Genomic DNA, 13,180 nt, shown 5'->3' with positions numbered 1-13,180 from the left:
TATGAGAGAGTGTATTGAACCTTTTTCATCCCCTTTGGGGGGGTTAGAAGTTTAGAACACTTATTTTTAGTAGTATATCCCACATTTTGTATTTAGATGCAATCTTAACACCACCAATAGCACATTGAAAAATGGCTGTGACCCTGTAGCTGAGGCCTTCATGTTCAGTTTATTCGAATGTGTGTATGCAACAAATAGAACTATTTTCAAGGAGACCGTGTACTGTCCTGTCGACTCAATTTTTTTTTTTTTACCAGTTATCATAACTGCAATGCCACAATAGAATAATCTGCTGAGTAATAATTCAGAAAAAAAATAGAACAGTGGGTACTCGCCAAATGTGTCAGCCCTCCACTGGGTTTCAGTTGTGTAAATTTTGAATAATCCTCAAAAACCTTCTCACTCTTTCACCCAAAAAAGGCACATAAGTAGTATTATATACATACATATACATATTAGGTTTGATTAATTTCTGATGAGCTCTCTGCAGAGGTACTGAATTGGAAACCGTTCCCTCTTTGCCTTACAGGTGCGAGCTCCCTCATGTGCTACTATTTTAATTAACTCCCCCTGTTGTGGTAACTATAGCAGCCTTCTGTCCCTGGAGACAACACATGTTGGCCTGGTACTTTCTATAAAGCACACAAATCTTAATATCTATCAAGGTCAAGTGTTCTCTATTAACAACAAAAAACATTTACGTGCATACTAGACTCTGGGTGCACTTTGGTGGAAAGGTAGCTAACGGTTTCCAGGGTATGACGTAATGCTCTGCAGTGGGGGTGTTAAAATAATGGAAATAAGCTCTGTAGGCTGTTTGAGGACTCGAGAGCAGTGTAGGATTGTTAGCAGCACTCCACATCACATAGAAGCCTGCATGATAAAAAATAATTCAAGGTCAGTGAATGTGAGCTGATTGCTTATGTATTTGCGTTGATATGTAAAGTGTAAACGTGTTTTTTGCACTTGCAGTCCATGTCACAAAGATTTTAAATTACCTGCTGACAGTCCCTGATCTAAAAACTCATTCATTGCACTGTGGGAAAAAAATGGTTGAACTCGAAATTTCAAATTAACCAGTTCCACTGGCTTTTTCAAGTTTTAATGGAAAACCCAACACAATAATAGTTATTAATTTGAACTCAACATTCTAAATGAGTAAGACTTCAGTTTAAACAGTTTGAACATTTTAGGTAATTTGGATGATTTAAAATTTTGCTCTCACCCGGGATCAAACTCACTCTGCCACTAAGGGTGTAACGGTACATGTATTTGTATTGAACCGTTTCGGTACGTGGTCCTCGGTTCGGTACGGGGACGTACCGAACGAGTTTCTGACAGAATGTAAAGTGCTGTCAAATTTAGCGCCTTAACGGGCGGTAATTAATTTTTTGAATTAATCACGTTAAAATCTTTGACACATTTAACGTAAGTGCGGAATGCCCGCTCATGCTTCCCATAATCCCACTGTTACGTCCCACGGACGGCTGCTAAGGGCGTAACATAAAACGAGCCACGCACACAAATTTATTCACACAAGTCGAACTCGCAATGAACAAAATATACAAAATGCGGAAGAAGCTGGCTTCAGCGTAAGCCCAGGCCAAAACAACAAACAAAATGAAACTACACTTGAACCCCACCCGCTAAGTAAACCCTGATCGTGAAAAAGAAAAAAAAAATACAGCCACTACCCTGGCTTCTACACTAAACAAAACGGGTTGAACGAAAACGGCAGTTTACCGCTACTGCTGCGGTGCTCTTATTTACAGTGGTGAACAAAAACGATCCAATAACGAATGAACACAAAATACCTCATTGAAAAAGCGGGAGTGTAACAAAATAGCGATCAAATGCACAGGTGAATGAATGGCGAGCAAACAGCTGGCGAGGAGGTATGCGGCACGTATGCTGTCAAATGCGAAGTTGCGAACTCTGAGTGTTGACTGTAAAATAACGAGCAGTCAGATGACTTTTGGTAACGCTGCCTCTACTTGGTTAACAAGACTCAGGCACAATACAACACACACGCGGGTATGCAAACTCAAACAACGGCCTAATAGTATTACCCAGAGCCGTATTACCGTGTATCGGATTAGCTGCCATAAAGCAAGTGTTGTTATTGCCGCAAATGTAAACAAAGCGCTGCATAATGGATACGTGTCATACAGCGGCTAGTTCGGGTGACCCGTCAGCGGCGGTGACGTCGTCTGCCCGTCCGGCGTCAATCAGAGTACGCCACGTTGGGAGGGGAGGCAGCCAGCTGGCGGACGCGGCGATCAGATGACTGACAGTCTCAAAAAAGATAACAATTAAACGGCCAGGGCCGTCGCAATTCAGTTTAAAAAAGAATATAGATGGTACAACTCTTCACTTCAGTGTTGCAACTGTTCAGTTTTGCACATTGGATATTTATTTTAAAGAAAAAGTCTTGGCCAAAGTTATTTTTATTTTGTTTTTCAAAATATCTACATTTCAGAATATTGTATTTTCTATTTTTGAGCAGAATTCTAGCTTTGTGTAGGCTAATGTTCCTATTGTTGAAAGCACAAACATGTGTAATAAACAACTAGCACATTTATATTTTGCATTTTGTTTTCTTACTGTACCGAAAATGAACCGAACCGTGACCTCAAAACCGAGGTACGTACCGAACCGAGATTTTTGTGTACCGTTACACCCCTATCTGCCACTGTTGAGCTTAGCGCACAGACAATTGAGCTAAACACCGGCACTGAGAGCCTAGTTGCCAGCGCACTCTCTTGAAGGCATCGGGAATGAAGTTGCAACCATTTCACACAACTTTTGATTTAACCTTCAGTTACTCAGACACAAAGAAGTATGGCCGACATATTTTACCATGCAACTTTGCAACTTAAGAGACGGTGGTCACTATAGTGGACATTTATTCAAAGATTATTCGCTGCTACCCATCCAGGTCAAGAGTATGTGTTGTGGTAGTTGGTAAAAGAGGGAAACTGATATTGAAAGCACCTATTGACACCCATAAATGTCCAATCCATTTCAAATGGGAGGAACGGAAGTGATTATTTGATCACGAGTTAAGCTAAGTAAGGTCAAAAGAGATTATAAAACAAAATTTCCACAAGGGCCACACTTCCTTTTTTCGATTTATTAAAATTGGTTCATCTTTTTAAGTTTGTTTTTTATTTTATTTAAAATTATTCATATATATATTTTATTTAATTTATCATGGCCAGTGTTGGGAATAACGCCGTTATAAATAACGCAGTTACGGCGTTATTTTTTCAGTAACGGGATAACAAACGATTTTTTCCACCGTAACAACGACGTTACCGTTACTGACTGTCAAAAGCGGTGCGTTACTTACTTTGAATAAATTGAAACTACCAGCCGTAGCGAGTCTACTCTGCTCTGTTTATTTGTCATCCAAGACTTCGGGTGCGTTCAGGTTCATGGCAATGAAAATAGTAAACACACATAGCCTACCTTTGCGAGAACGATGGCGTTGCCGTTTGATACGGTCATAATGTGCAGGTCCTGCACCCATCCGCAGCAAAACTGTTCGTAGCTTTGTAGCAATTTGTAATTTCGGACTCGCTGATGAGTTTAGTAACATACACCAAACAATAAATACAGCAGAATGTCCATTTTGCGTAATTGTGGAAGCCCGTCGACATCTTTACTCCATTTGTCTTCGGCTTGCTCGTAAGGGTCAACATTGTTCACATCCTTAAGTTTGAGCACATATCTGTTCTTCGCCTTAGTAACGAGTTTGTCTCTTTATCGAACTGGCAAGTTAAAGTTTAATGTCCAGCGAGCCAGATCTGCTTCCAATATGGCTGCGTTGTTGTCAAATCTCACGTGATCCCCCATTCTGTGACGTAAATGCTTGAGCCTAGCGCACGTACTTTAGAACCGGTGTTTTCACACGCAAACCGGAACAGCGCATGTGGCAAACACACACGCAAAACAGATGCAAAGGGATATGATGGCAGAGCATTCAGAGGAAAATTTGTCCTTTACGAGGTGGAGATATAAACACTATTTCAAGTTGGTCGAAATTAAAGGAAATAACATGCATGTGGAGTGTAATTTATGTCCCGGGGCAAAGCTTTTGCTGTTGAGGTGCAATAAATACAGTGGGGCAAATAAATATTTAGTCAACCACTAATTGTGCAAGTTCTCCCACTTGAAAATATTAGAGAGGCCTGTAATCGTCAACATGGGTAAACCTCAACCATGAGAGACAGAATGTGGAAAAAAAAAAAAAAACAGAAAATCACATTGTTTGATTTTTAAAGAATTAATTTGCAAAACATGGTGGAAAATAAGTATTTGGTCAATACCAAAAGTTCATCTCAATACTTTGTTTTGTACCCTTTGTTGGCAATAATGGAGGCTGAACATTTTGTGTAACTCTTCACAAGCTTTTCACACACTGTTGCTAGTATTTTGGCCCATTCCTCCATGCAGATCTCCTCTAGAGCAGTGATGTTTTGGGGCTGTCGTTGGGCAACACGAACTCCCACCACATCCCTCCGGCAAATTTTGTCACTAATTCCATTTATGTCCAGCTCAGATATTTTACATCCATTCAATTTAGATGAGATAATTTGCCGAATGACATGAAATGACATCTGTCATAAGCCTTTATTAAATTCTCATGAAAGTGTCATGTTATAATTATAACAGTCTTATGACGCTGCTATTAAAAAATAGAGTGTTATCAGGTAAAATCTTTTGGTGTAGGAGAGCAGCAGCGTCTGGTCCGGTGCGGCTTATCTATGAACAATCTTTCAAATGTTTTGTTAGCATGTCTAAAAAAAACAAACAAACAAAAAAAAAACTTAAAAGTTTGCCATCCGCAATGGATTGGACATCTATTGCAAGTAATGAGTTAAGAAAGTGTCCAGGACAGACCAAAGATCAGCAAGAAAGAGTCAAAGCTGAAATCTTGAATTTTACATCCTTTGTTTTAAAAAAAATATATATATATATTAATAATAAAAACAGTTGTATGTTTCACTGTATTTTGTCCTGATCATGCAACTAATATTGTTCATTCATTTGTACTTTCAGTAGTTTTTACGGTGTGAGATGACTGCATCTGAATCTGCAAATAAAGTGAAGCACTCAATACAATCAAAATTTTCACTGTGACATGATTCTTTCCAATCTCGCGCCTTGTTTTCCACACTCTGAGGAAAAACAGTTGGAGGCTCTCGAGGTGTTTCATTACATTTAAGAGGATTCGAGTTGTGTCTTGACCCTGCTAGAATCTCAGAGCAAACTGTTGGTCCCCACAGAGTGTGTGCGTCATCTCCTGACCTCGACAGGATGTAACAACTAGACCTTGATGTTATCGTAGAGACACTCGAGCCTAGACCAAACCATTTAGACATAAATGGTGCAATGAATGATTTTTTTGTTGGCACATAACTTGAGTTGCATCACAGGTTTAGCTTGCATGTTGGTCTGTTGATTTCATTTATACTCCATTAGCAATACACTCTAAATAAATAGAAAATCGAAACATGTTTGTAGGCTTGTCTAGTACCTTCAGCATGGAAGAAACTTAATGATCATGTTTATTGTCAGCGTTTTTTGCATGGAATTTTTAAAACCCGAATCGCAAAACTTTACACTTATAATTACCAGCAAGTTTAAGCAACTGTCATTAAACAATTGTTTTCTGTTTAATTGTTCAGAGTTTCAAAACAATGATAAGGAAGTGATTAGTGCCATTCTATCAAATGCGAAAAGAAACGTCTCAGCTGTAGGATTTCATCTTTTATCCTCCTCAATTTCTTTGGATGTCATTCAGCTTTTTTTTTTTTTAACCTCCAACCATGCAGTTATTTTTTCAGGGGTGGAAAGAGAACACTTTTTTATATGCAAGGGTGTAGGTTCGGTCTCAAAATTGGTAGTGACAATATAACAGCCGAACCTGCATATACTTTTTTGCTGGGGACGGGATATTAATAAAACCAAACAGATTATTAAACGGGGTTCTAAGCTACATTTCTCTCGAATATGAACCCAATTAATTGATAGGCTAAATGATCAATGCAAAATAAATCAGTTTTGACTTCTGTCATGTGTATTTGTTTCAGGTGATACAACGTTCAATTCAAACCTATGTTTCAAAAACTATTAAATGATATTGAAGTGCAAGTCCTTTATTAAAACAAACTGGGAGCTATCCAAGAATGGGTCAACTTCTGGGGGACACTGGCGCACCGCTAGAAAAGTATTATAGTATAAAGAAATTAATGGAAAAAAAAAATCTGATATCCAAGGACCCAACCACATCTGAGGCATACTAGACTACCCCAAACCAAAGTACTCTCATTTCTGATGTGTGATTTCATTTCACAGGTTTTCTTTTTCATGTCACTTCATGTTCATGTCAGTGTCCCCCTTAAAGTGGACCCATTCTTGGATAGCACCCCATTTTTTTGTTTGTTTGTTTTTTATATAAAGGGACTTGCACTCTGAAGCCACCACGTTGTTTTACTGTAATGTACATAATGTAAACAATGATCCAATTGAGGGATGGCTAGCTTGACTTTGTTGTTACTTGTGGAAGCTGGCCTGATTGCAGTAGTTTTGAAGGTTAGCAAGTTCACACAGTTTAATGTTATGCTAAGTCTGATGCAGGTCATACTTTCAGTAGCAAAATTCGTTGTGTTTCCTCCATCTCCACAACACTGATGTCTTTTTACATTACTAACTGTGGCTGCTGCTGGCTGAAATAAACTTCAAATATCCCTCCTCTTCGAAGTGGGCGGAGGAGCCAGCATGTTGTCGACATGAATCTGTCGGGGCTGTGTGAGAGTACATGTTTCGGGGTCAGTTCATCAGCCAATCAAACGTGTTTGAGGGGAAAAAATGGACTGGCACATTCAGTTAGTGACAAGGGATAAATGTAAGTCTGAACATAATGAAAATAGTTCACTTAATAATGGTTGGGTCTTCAACACACCTGAATCAAATGATCAGCTCATCAGTAAGCTCTGCAGGACGCTGATAACGATCCTGATTATTTGAGTCAGGTGTGTTGGAGGAGGGAGACATGGAAAACAAGCTGGATAGAGGCCCTCAAGGACCGACGTTGGCTACCTCTGGAATAGACTATCTATTCTACTTCAGCTGAGACTCCAACCAGACCCCTATTCAGCTTGTTTTCCACGTCTCCCTCCCTCAGCTTAAACAAGCTGGATAGGGGCCCTCGAGGACCAGAGTTGGCTAATAGGGTCTATTCTATCCTTACAACATATGGGAAGACAATTTAAATTACCTGTATAACTGAAGTCATTATATAATGCAAATAAAGTTACTTAAAAGTTGGCGGAGACAATTTGAGCATCCTGAAAAGTTGGTAGTGTTATGTTCCTACCGTCCCTGTGCAAACCTATGCCCTTGTTTATATATTACCATTTTGAACTATTTAAAAAAGTCAGGAAGATGTAATAGACATGATAGCAATGACTTATTATAACATGAGTACAATGGTAATGATACTTTTTATTCCACTCTACACGCCAGCCAAATCTAGGTTTTTATTTGAATCAGAAGTGTGGTAAGCTCAACTGTGATTATATTTGGAACCGGGTATTCATTTGGCCATTTTTCACTATGTTGGCTAAGGCTAGCTGAATCACTTCTGGTATCATTTACTTATTTTACAAGTATTTCTAAGTCAAATATGACCCGTGTGTAATTTCATGTCAGAAAAAGGTCATCATTCTGCTTGGTGAGAGAAGTCAGAACGGCACAAGCCGCCTTCAATTCATAGCTTTGAGTGATAACTGTCAGTACTGATGAAGCACTTCCCCCAATCAATAGGTTAGACTTGACTTGACTAGACTTTCACCTTTATTACAGGGAGCGTTGTTGAACTGGAAATACATCTGTCAAGATTGTGTTAATACAGAAGCGAGTGCTGTAGGTACAGGGTTCTCATTGTGGCAGGTTTTCACCTGTGTTGCTCTCATACTTTTGTGATGATTCTCAGAAAATATCAGCTCTTATTTAGAAAAAAAAAAAAATCAACCTTCATATAAGTGTGAACATGATAGGGACCGTTGTCACCACCTTTCAGCCCTCTTACAACACCCCGGCTTGTCAGTATCAGTATGAGAAGCAAATGGCTCTTTTCAATGGTTCTTTTCAGAGAGATGGACAAAAAATAGCACTGAGCAGCATTGTGTAATGTGTTTCTCTCTGCTTCATGCAACGAGTGCTCAGATCGATCCATCCAACTCCCTCACATGCTACTGACAAATACCACGGAATGGTGGCTCTTATTTCCACATCATAGTAAGACACGTGATTGTGTAAAAGAGTTCTGTCTAAAATATAATACCATTAATATTGCATAATACTATGCAGAAATCTGGTCATTTTTAGGTTTGTTGTTTTACTGTTTACCCTAGATGTGTCAATAACCACATACTAAAGAACAGCAGAATTTCACTCATGCAAAACTCCAACCACTATCCCCATGTTTCTCTAACGTTTAACACCATGTACCATCTCATAAAGACTTGAATCGCACCAACTTTCACCATAATGACCAGCAATATAGTAATGTAATGTAGTAGGCATATGTGTTGGTCAGAATGAAACTGTAGTTATACATTATTGTAAAGCCACTGCAACATAAAAAGTACTATAAAACCATGTTTACTTTCTATATTCCGTATTGTATATGGAACCTTTGAAGCTTCCAAGTAGTGTATCGTGTAGCACTGATTGAAGCTAAGTGTGCGACAGTCGTTTACAATTCCAACAAGTTATACCACCTGAATTTCAAAAGAGATAGCTTCTGCAATCGAAGGTGCCTGACGATTAAAGAGTTGTGCGATATCTGTTTTTTTTAATTACAAGGCTCATTTCCCCACAGATTTCTCACATAATTAGCAAGCAAACTTCACATAATCCTTATGTTTCTTGCGGAGGTAGCGGCAAGTTGTGCATAAAATGTGGCTGAGAGATGTCGCTCTCCCTGATTACCCACTTGCAAATCTCCACTATCATGGAGGAGAAAAAGAGACAGAAAATGAGGCAGAGAGAAAGATGCTCCTATATGCGCATGCGCTTGTCTGAAGTGGAGGTGTGTGACCGAGTCACATTACTGCGGACATTTTCACAAATCCTAATGAGCTCTTATTTCAAGTCCTCATACACAAAAGTGATGAAATTTAAGAATACTCATCTATACGCTATGTTATGAAAACAAACACATATCCTGCTGCTTTGTCTTAGCGCTGGACATTGATGGACTATACGTCAGTCTCCAGTTTAGTGCAGTGTACTCCAGTTTTCCCCAGGCCCTCAATCTCCTCTCGAATAGAATGTGCTTGCCACAGGAAATCCATTATGTCTTCCGTTGTTGTTGTTAGGAAAGTCTGACTGATTCAATTTGTAACCTGCTATACTTTTGAAAAGGAAATCCAACTGCCCCAATACGAGAGGTGGAGAGCTAAAAAAACCATTTGTAATTACAGGCCAATATCAAATCTGACATTCTTGGGGGAAATTATTGAGAGGGCTGTTTTTTAACAAATCCATACTTTTATGAAACAATACTTTTTAACTCATTTCAGTACGGATTTCGGCCACAACACAGTACTGATACCATGCTAATCAAAGTCCTAAATGATATTCGTCGGAATACCGACGCAGGCAAATAATCTGTTTTGCTACTATTGGATCTCAGTGCCGGATTCGACACGGTTGATCACAACATACTACTCAGCAGATTGGAACAGTGGGTAGGTCTCACTGACACTGTTCTTCAGCGGTTCACATCTTATATACATGATAGTGATTTCTTTGTGTCAGTCGGAATTCATACCAGAACGAACAAAATTAACATGTGGGGTGCATCAAGGGTCCATTCTTGGACCACTTTTATTTAATATCTATATGCTTCCCCCAGCTCAGATCACGGAACAGTATAACATCTCCTATCACACCGATGCAGATGACACACAACTCTACATTTCTGTGTCCCCGCATGATTATAGTCCCTTAGTCTCCCTGAATAAAAGCATTCATCAAATCAATGAATGGGTGTGCTAGAATTTTCTCCAGCCAAATGTGGGGAAGACAAAGGTGATCATTTTTGGCCCAAAAAAGGAAAGGTCAAAGCCAAGCATGCACCTAGGCACAATGTAACTTACAGCTACAAATCAAGTCAGAAATCTTGGCGTAATTATTGACTCAGACCTAAAATTTGATAGCCATCTAAAGTGCGTCACTAAATCTGTTGATTACCACCTAAAAAATATAGCCAGAATTAGGGGGCTTCTGACTAAACAAGACATGAAAAAACTTGTGCATGCATTCATTTTCAGAAGATTGGACTATTGCAACTGTATATTTACAGGTCTTAATTAAAAATCAGTCAGGAAGCTGCAGCTGATAAAGAATGCTGCTGCCAGATACAAATACAACGAATCTGGATCACATTACACCAGTTTTGAAATTGTTACGCTGGCTCTTAGTGAGTCAAGGATAGACTATAAAATACTACTGCTCGTCTACAAAACACTTAATGGCCTTGGACCGAAATACATGCTTGATTCGTTTAATCCCTATGAAGCATCTAGACCCCTAAGGTCGTCTGGAACCTGCTTTATGTTCCGAGAACAAGAACCAAGCAGGGTGAGGCTGCATTTAGTTCCTCGTCTTTGGAACAAGTTACCTGAGGCTCTGAAGTGTGCTCAAACTGCTAGCCCCTTTAAATCAGGGCAAAAAAACACTTTTATTTATCACAGCATATTCATAACTGTCTATATACTGTATATAAAATTTGAAGCTGTTTGCTTTTTATTCATTTTCTGATTTATTTCCATTTCTTATTTCGATTATTTTTAGTTTTTTAAATTCTATTCATGATTTAATATGATTTTTATGTATAATTTTATTTCCTGTTTCAATTGTATTTGTTTTAACTTTCTTTTGATTTAATGTGATTTTTACGAATCATTTTATCTCTGCTAGTGGATCTTCATGTGATGTAAAAGCACTTTGAATGGTTTTTTCTTGAATTGTACTATACAAATTAATTTGTTTGCTTTGTGTTAACATTTTGCAGCTTTATCCAGGCTCTCATCGGGAATGTTTGAGGAAAATCTGATTTTTGGGGTATATTTTCAATATTGCTTCTGGTCTTGTATTATATTGTACAGTATGACACATAGTATATCGGGGAAAAAAATGTAATCAAAGCAACAGATCAGAAGATTTTTGCAGAGTACTGTAAATGTGATTTTTTTTTTCAAATCATATGAAAAGTCTAAAAATAAGACTTTCGTTCATTCTTTTAAAGTTGCTTTTTCTGTAAATGCGTGAAAGCAAGACCCTGAATTCATATGACCAACACATTGAACAGAATAATTTTCTAAATTTCTTTATTTGTATATTTGGGATATTCTACTTATACTTATCGTATAGAGTAACTTTAATAAAAATCTTCTACTTACACTAGGTTTATCAAGGCCAAAAAAGATGTATGCCTGCTTCTAGATTATTTACATGACCAATAGCACAATACATTTACATAGTTATATGCACATACCTGAGCATAACTCAATAATGTAAGTTCTTCTACTTGAAATCCAGGCTTGATCCATGACAGTAAATACAGCCTATATGTCAAAATGCAATAAGTTCATGAATATAAGTTATGGAAATCATGTCCAACCCGAAAGCGACTCCTCTTTGATTCTTTAAGCAAAATATCTCTACCAAAGTTGTCCATCACTTTGTAGGGACTCTTTAAACAGTCCAACGTGGTTTTAAGGCATACAAATGGGCTAAACAGACAAAACTTAAAAAACAGCATAGTTGGGTGTTCTTCAATGGAGCGGGGTCCCCTATTATGTCACAGCAAAGTATCAGGTCCAAAATGAAGCTTCCAATCCATAAGTGAATTTGCAAGTGAATGATTTGTGTTCTGTCCGACCAGCGGTTGTCTGTAAACACAAGGCCTACATGTGGGACCACTTTTATAGGGAGTGATGGAGGCCAGGTCACTCAGCTCTCATCCCGGAGCTCGGTGGCACGGTGGTCGTATCAGAAGCTACCTGATCCGGTTCACGTTCCGCTCTATCTCCTGATTTGAGCGTCGCCACCTCCTCCTCCTCTTCCACTCGCGTTGCCCTGTCCACACTTCCCGTTCTCTGCGTGGCTCCGCGAGGCGATGCGTAAAGTCCATCCGCCATATCGTCGCTCTCCTCGGCGTGATCCCACTCAAAAACCCGGGAGTGCGGGGTCGAGTCCTGCCTCGCAGTGTGATTGACAGGCAACTGCGTAGAGTTCCACTCGGAGACGTTAGCGGCGGTGATGTTGGCCGGGGAAGCCGTGACCCCCTCCGTCGTCCCCGGTTTACCGGCGGATGCGGACGAGGATGCGCTGGTCGGCTTCCAGATGAGGCTGTAGTAAATAGCCAGGATGATGGCCGCTAAGGAGACGGATAATACATAAGCAAAGACCGTGGCTAGTCTCACCCACTTCTTGTTGGTCTTCGCAGCCATCTTAGCCTTTTTGTCCCCTGTATAAGTAGCAGGTTTGCCCCTCTCCATATTGGGCATGAAGTCCCGCTCTCTCATATTGCCCCTGTTTTTCCCTCGATGCTCCACCACCCCCTCCGTCTTGAAGCCTTCTTCTGATCCACAGTCCAAGAGAAAACAGGAAGGCGGCGGTGTGGTTTCTTTGCAAACACACTCAGCCAAAGATTTACTTTGTGTCAAAATGAAATGCGTCCAGTGCGTGCGGCATTGCGTCTCTTAACGGACCAGCGAGCATCCACAAGATGGGACGCGGGATCCGACCAAAGTCTTAACCTGCCTACGACATGTCCACGGAGGTGCTGGCTGTGTAGGCCCTCGGCCAGTCCGAGGCTGGATGTCATTTATCAAACGATGAGGGGAGATCACACGGCATAGGCTACTGTCCTATCCAGCAAATGAAGTGGCTGGCTCAGCTAAAAATACAGCGCGGGGGCGGGGAGGGGACTCTTAAAGAAGAAGCAGCAGCAGCAGCCAGGGAGGAAATCACTCCAAAATATTACCCCCAGAAGTGCTGAGAACAAGGTTTGACTTTATCGCGTAAGTGATGCATTAAATGAGCAGAGGGATTTGCGCCAATATAAAGCAGGCCTAATATTATGCATGAAATGAAA

The 13,180-nt window shown here is 39.8% G+C and overlaps 1 protein-coding gene across 1 annotated transcript; it reads right to left on the bottom strand.

The window, feature by feature from the left end:
- Positions 1 to 11,391: 11,391 nt before the first annotated feature.
- On the bottom strand, positions 11,392 to 12,987 carry LOC130930903 (putative transmembrane protein INAFM2). The gene has a single exon (XM_057859202.1). The coding sequence runs from the start codon at positions 12,606 to 12,608 to the stop codon at positions 12,030 to 12,032; it is 579 nt and encodes a 192-aa protein (XP_057715185.1). The 5' UTR covers positions 12,609 to 12,987; the 3' UTR covers positions 11,392 to 12,029.
- Positions 12,988 to 13,180: the final 193 nt, after the last annotated feature.

This window comes from Corythoichthys intestinalis, chromosome 15 (genome assembly GCF_030265065.1).
Source record: "Corythoichthys intestinalis isolate RoL2023-P3 chromosome 15, ASM3026506v1, whole genome shotgun sequence".
Classification (NCBI taxonomy): domain Eukaryota; kingdom Metazoa; phylum Chordata; class Actinopteri; order Syngnathiformes; family Syngnathidae; genus Corythoichthys; species Corythoichthys intestinalis.
This window is presented reverse-complemented; position numbering and strand designations above follow the sequence as displayed.

What these genes read in the sequence shown, in the direction of transcription:
- LOC130930903 (XM_057859202.1), bottom strand. Translation starts at nt 12,608, where the DNA reads ATGAGAGAGCGGGACTTCATGCCCAATATGGAGAGGGGCAAACCTGCT.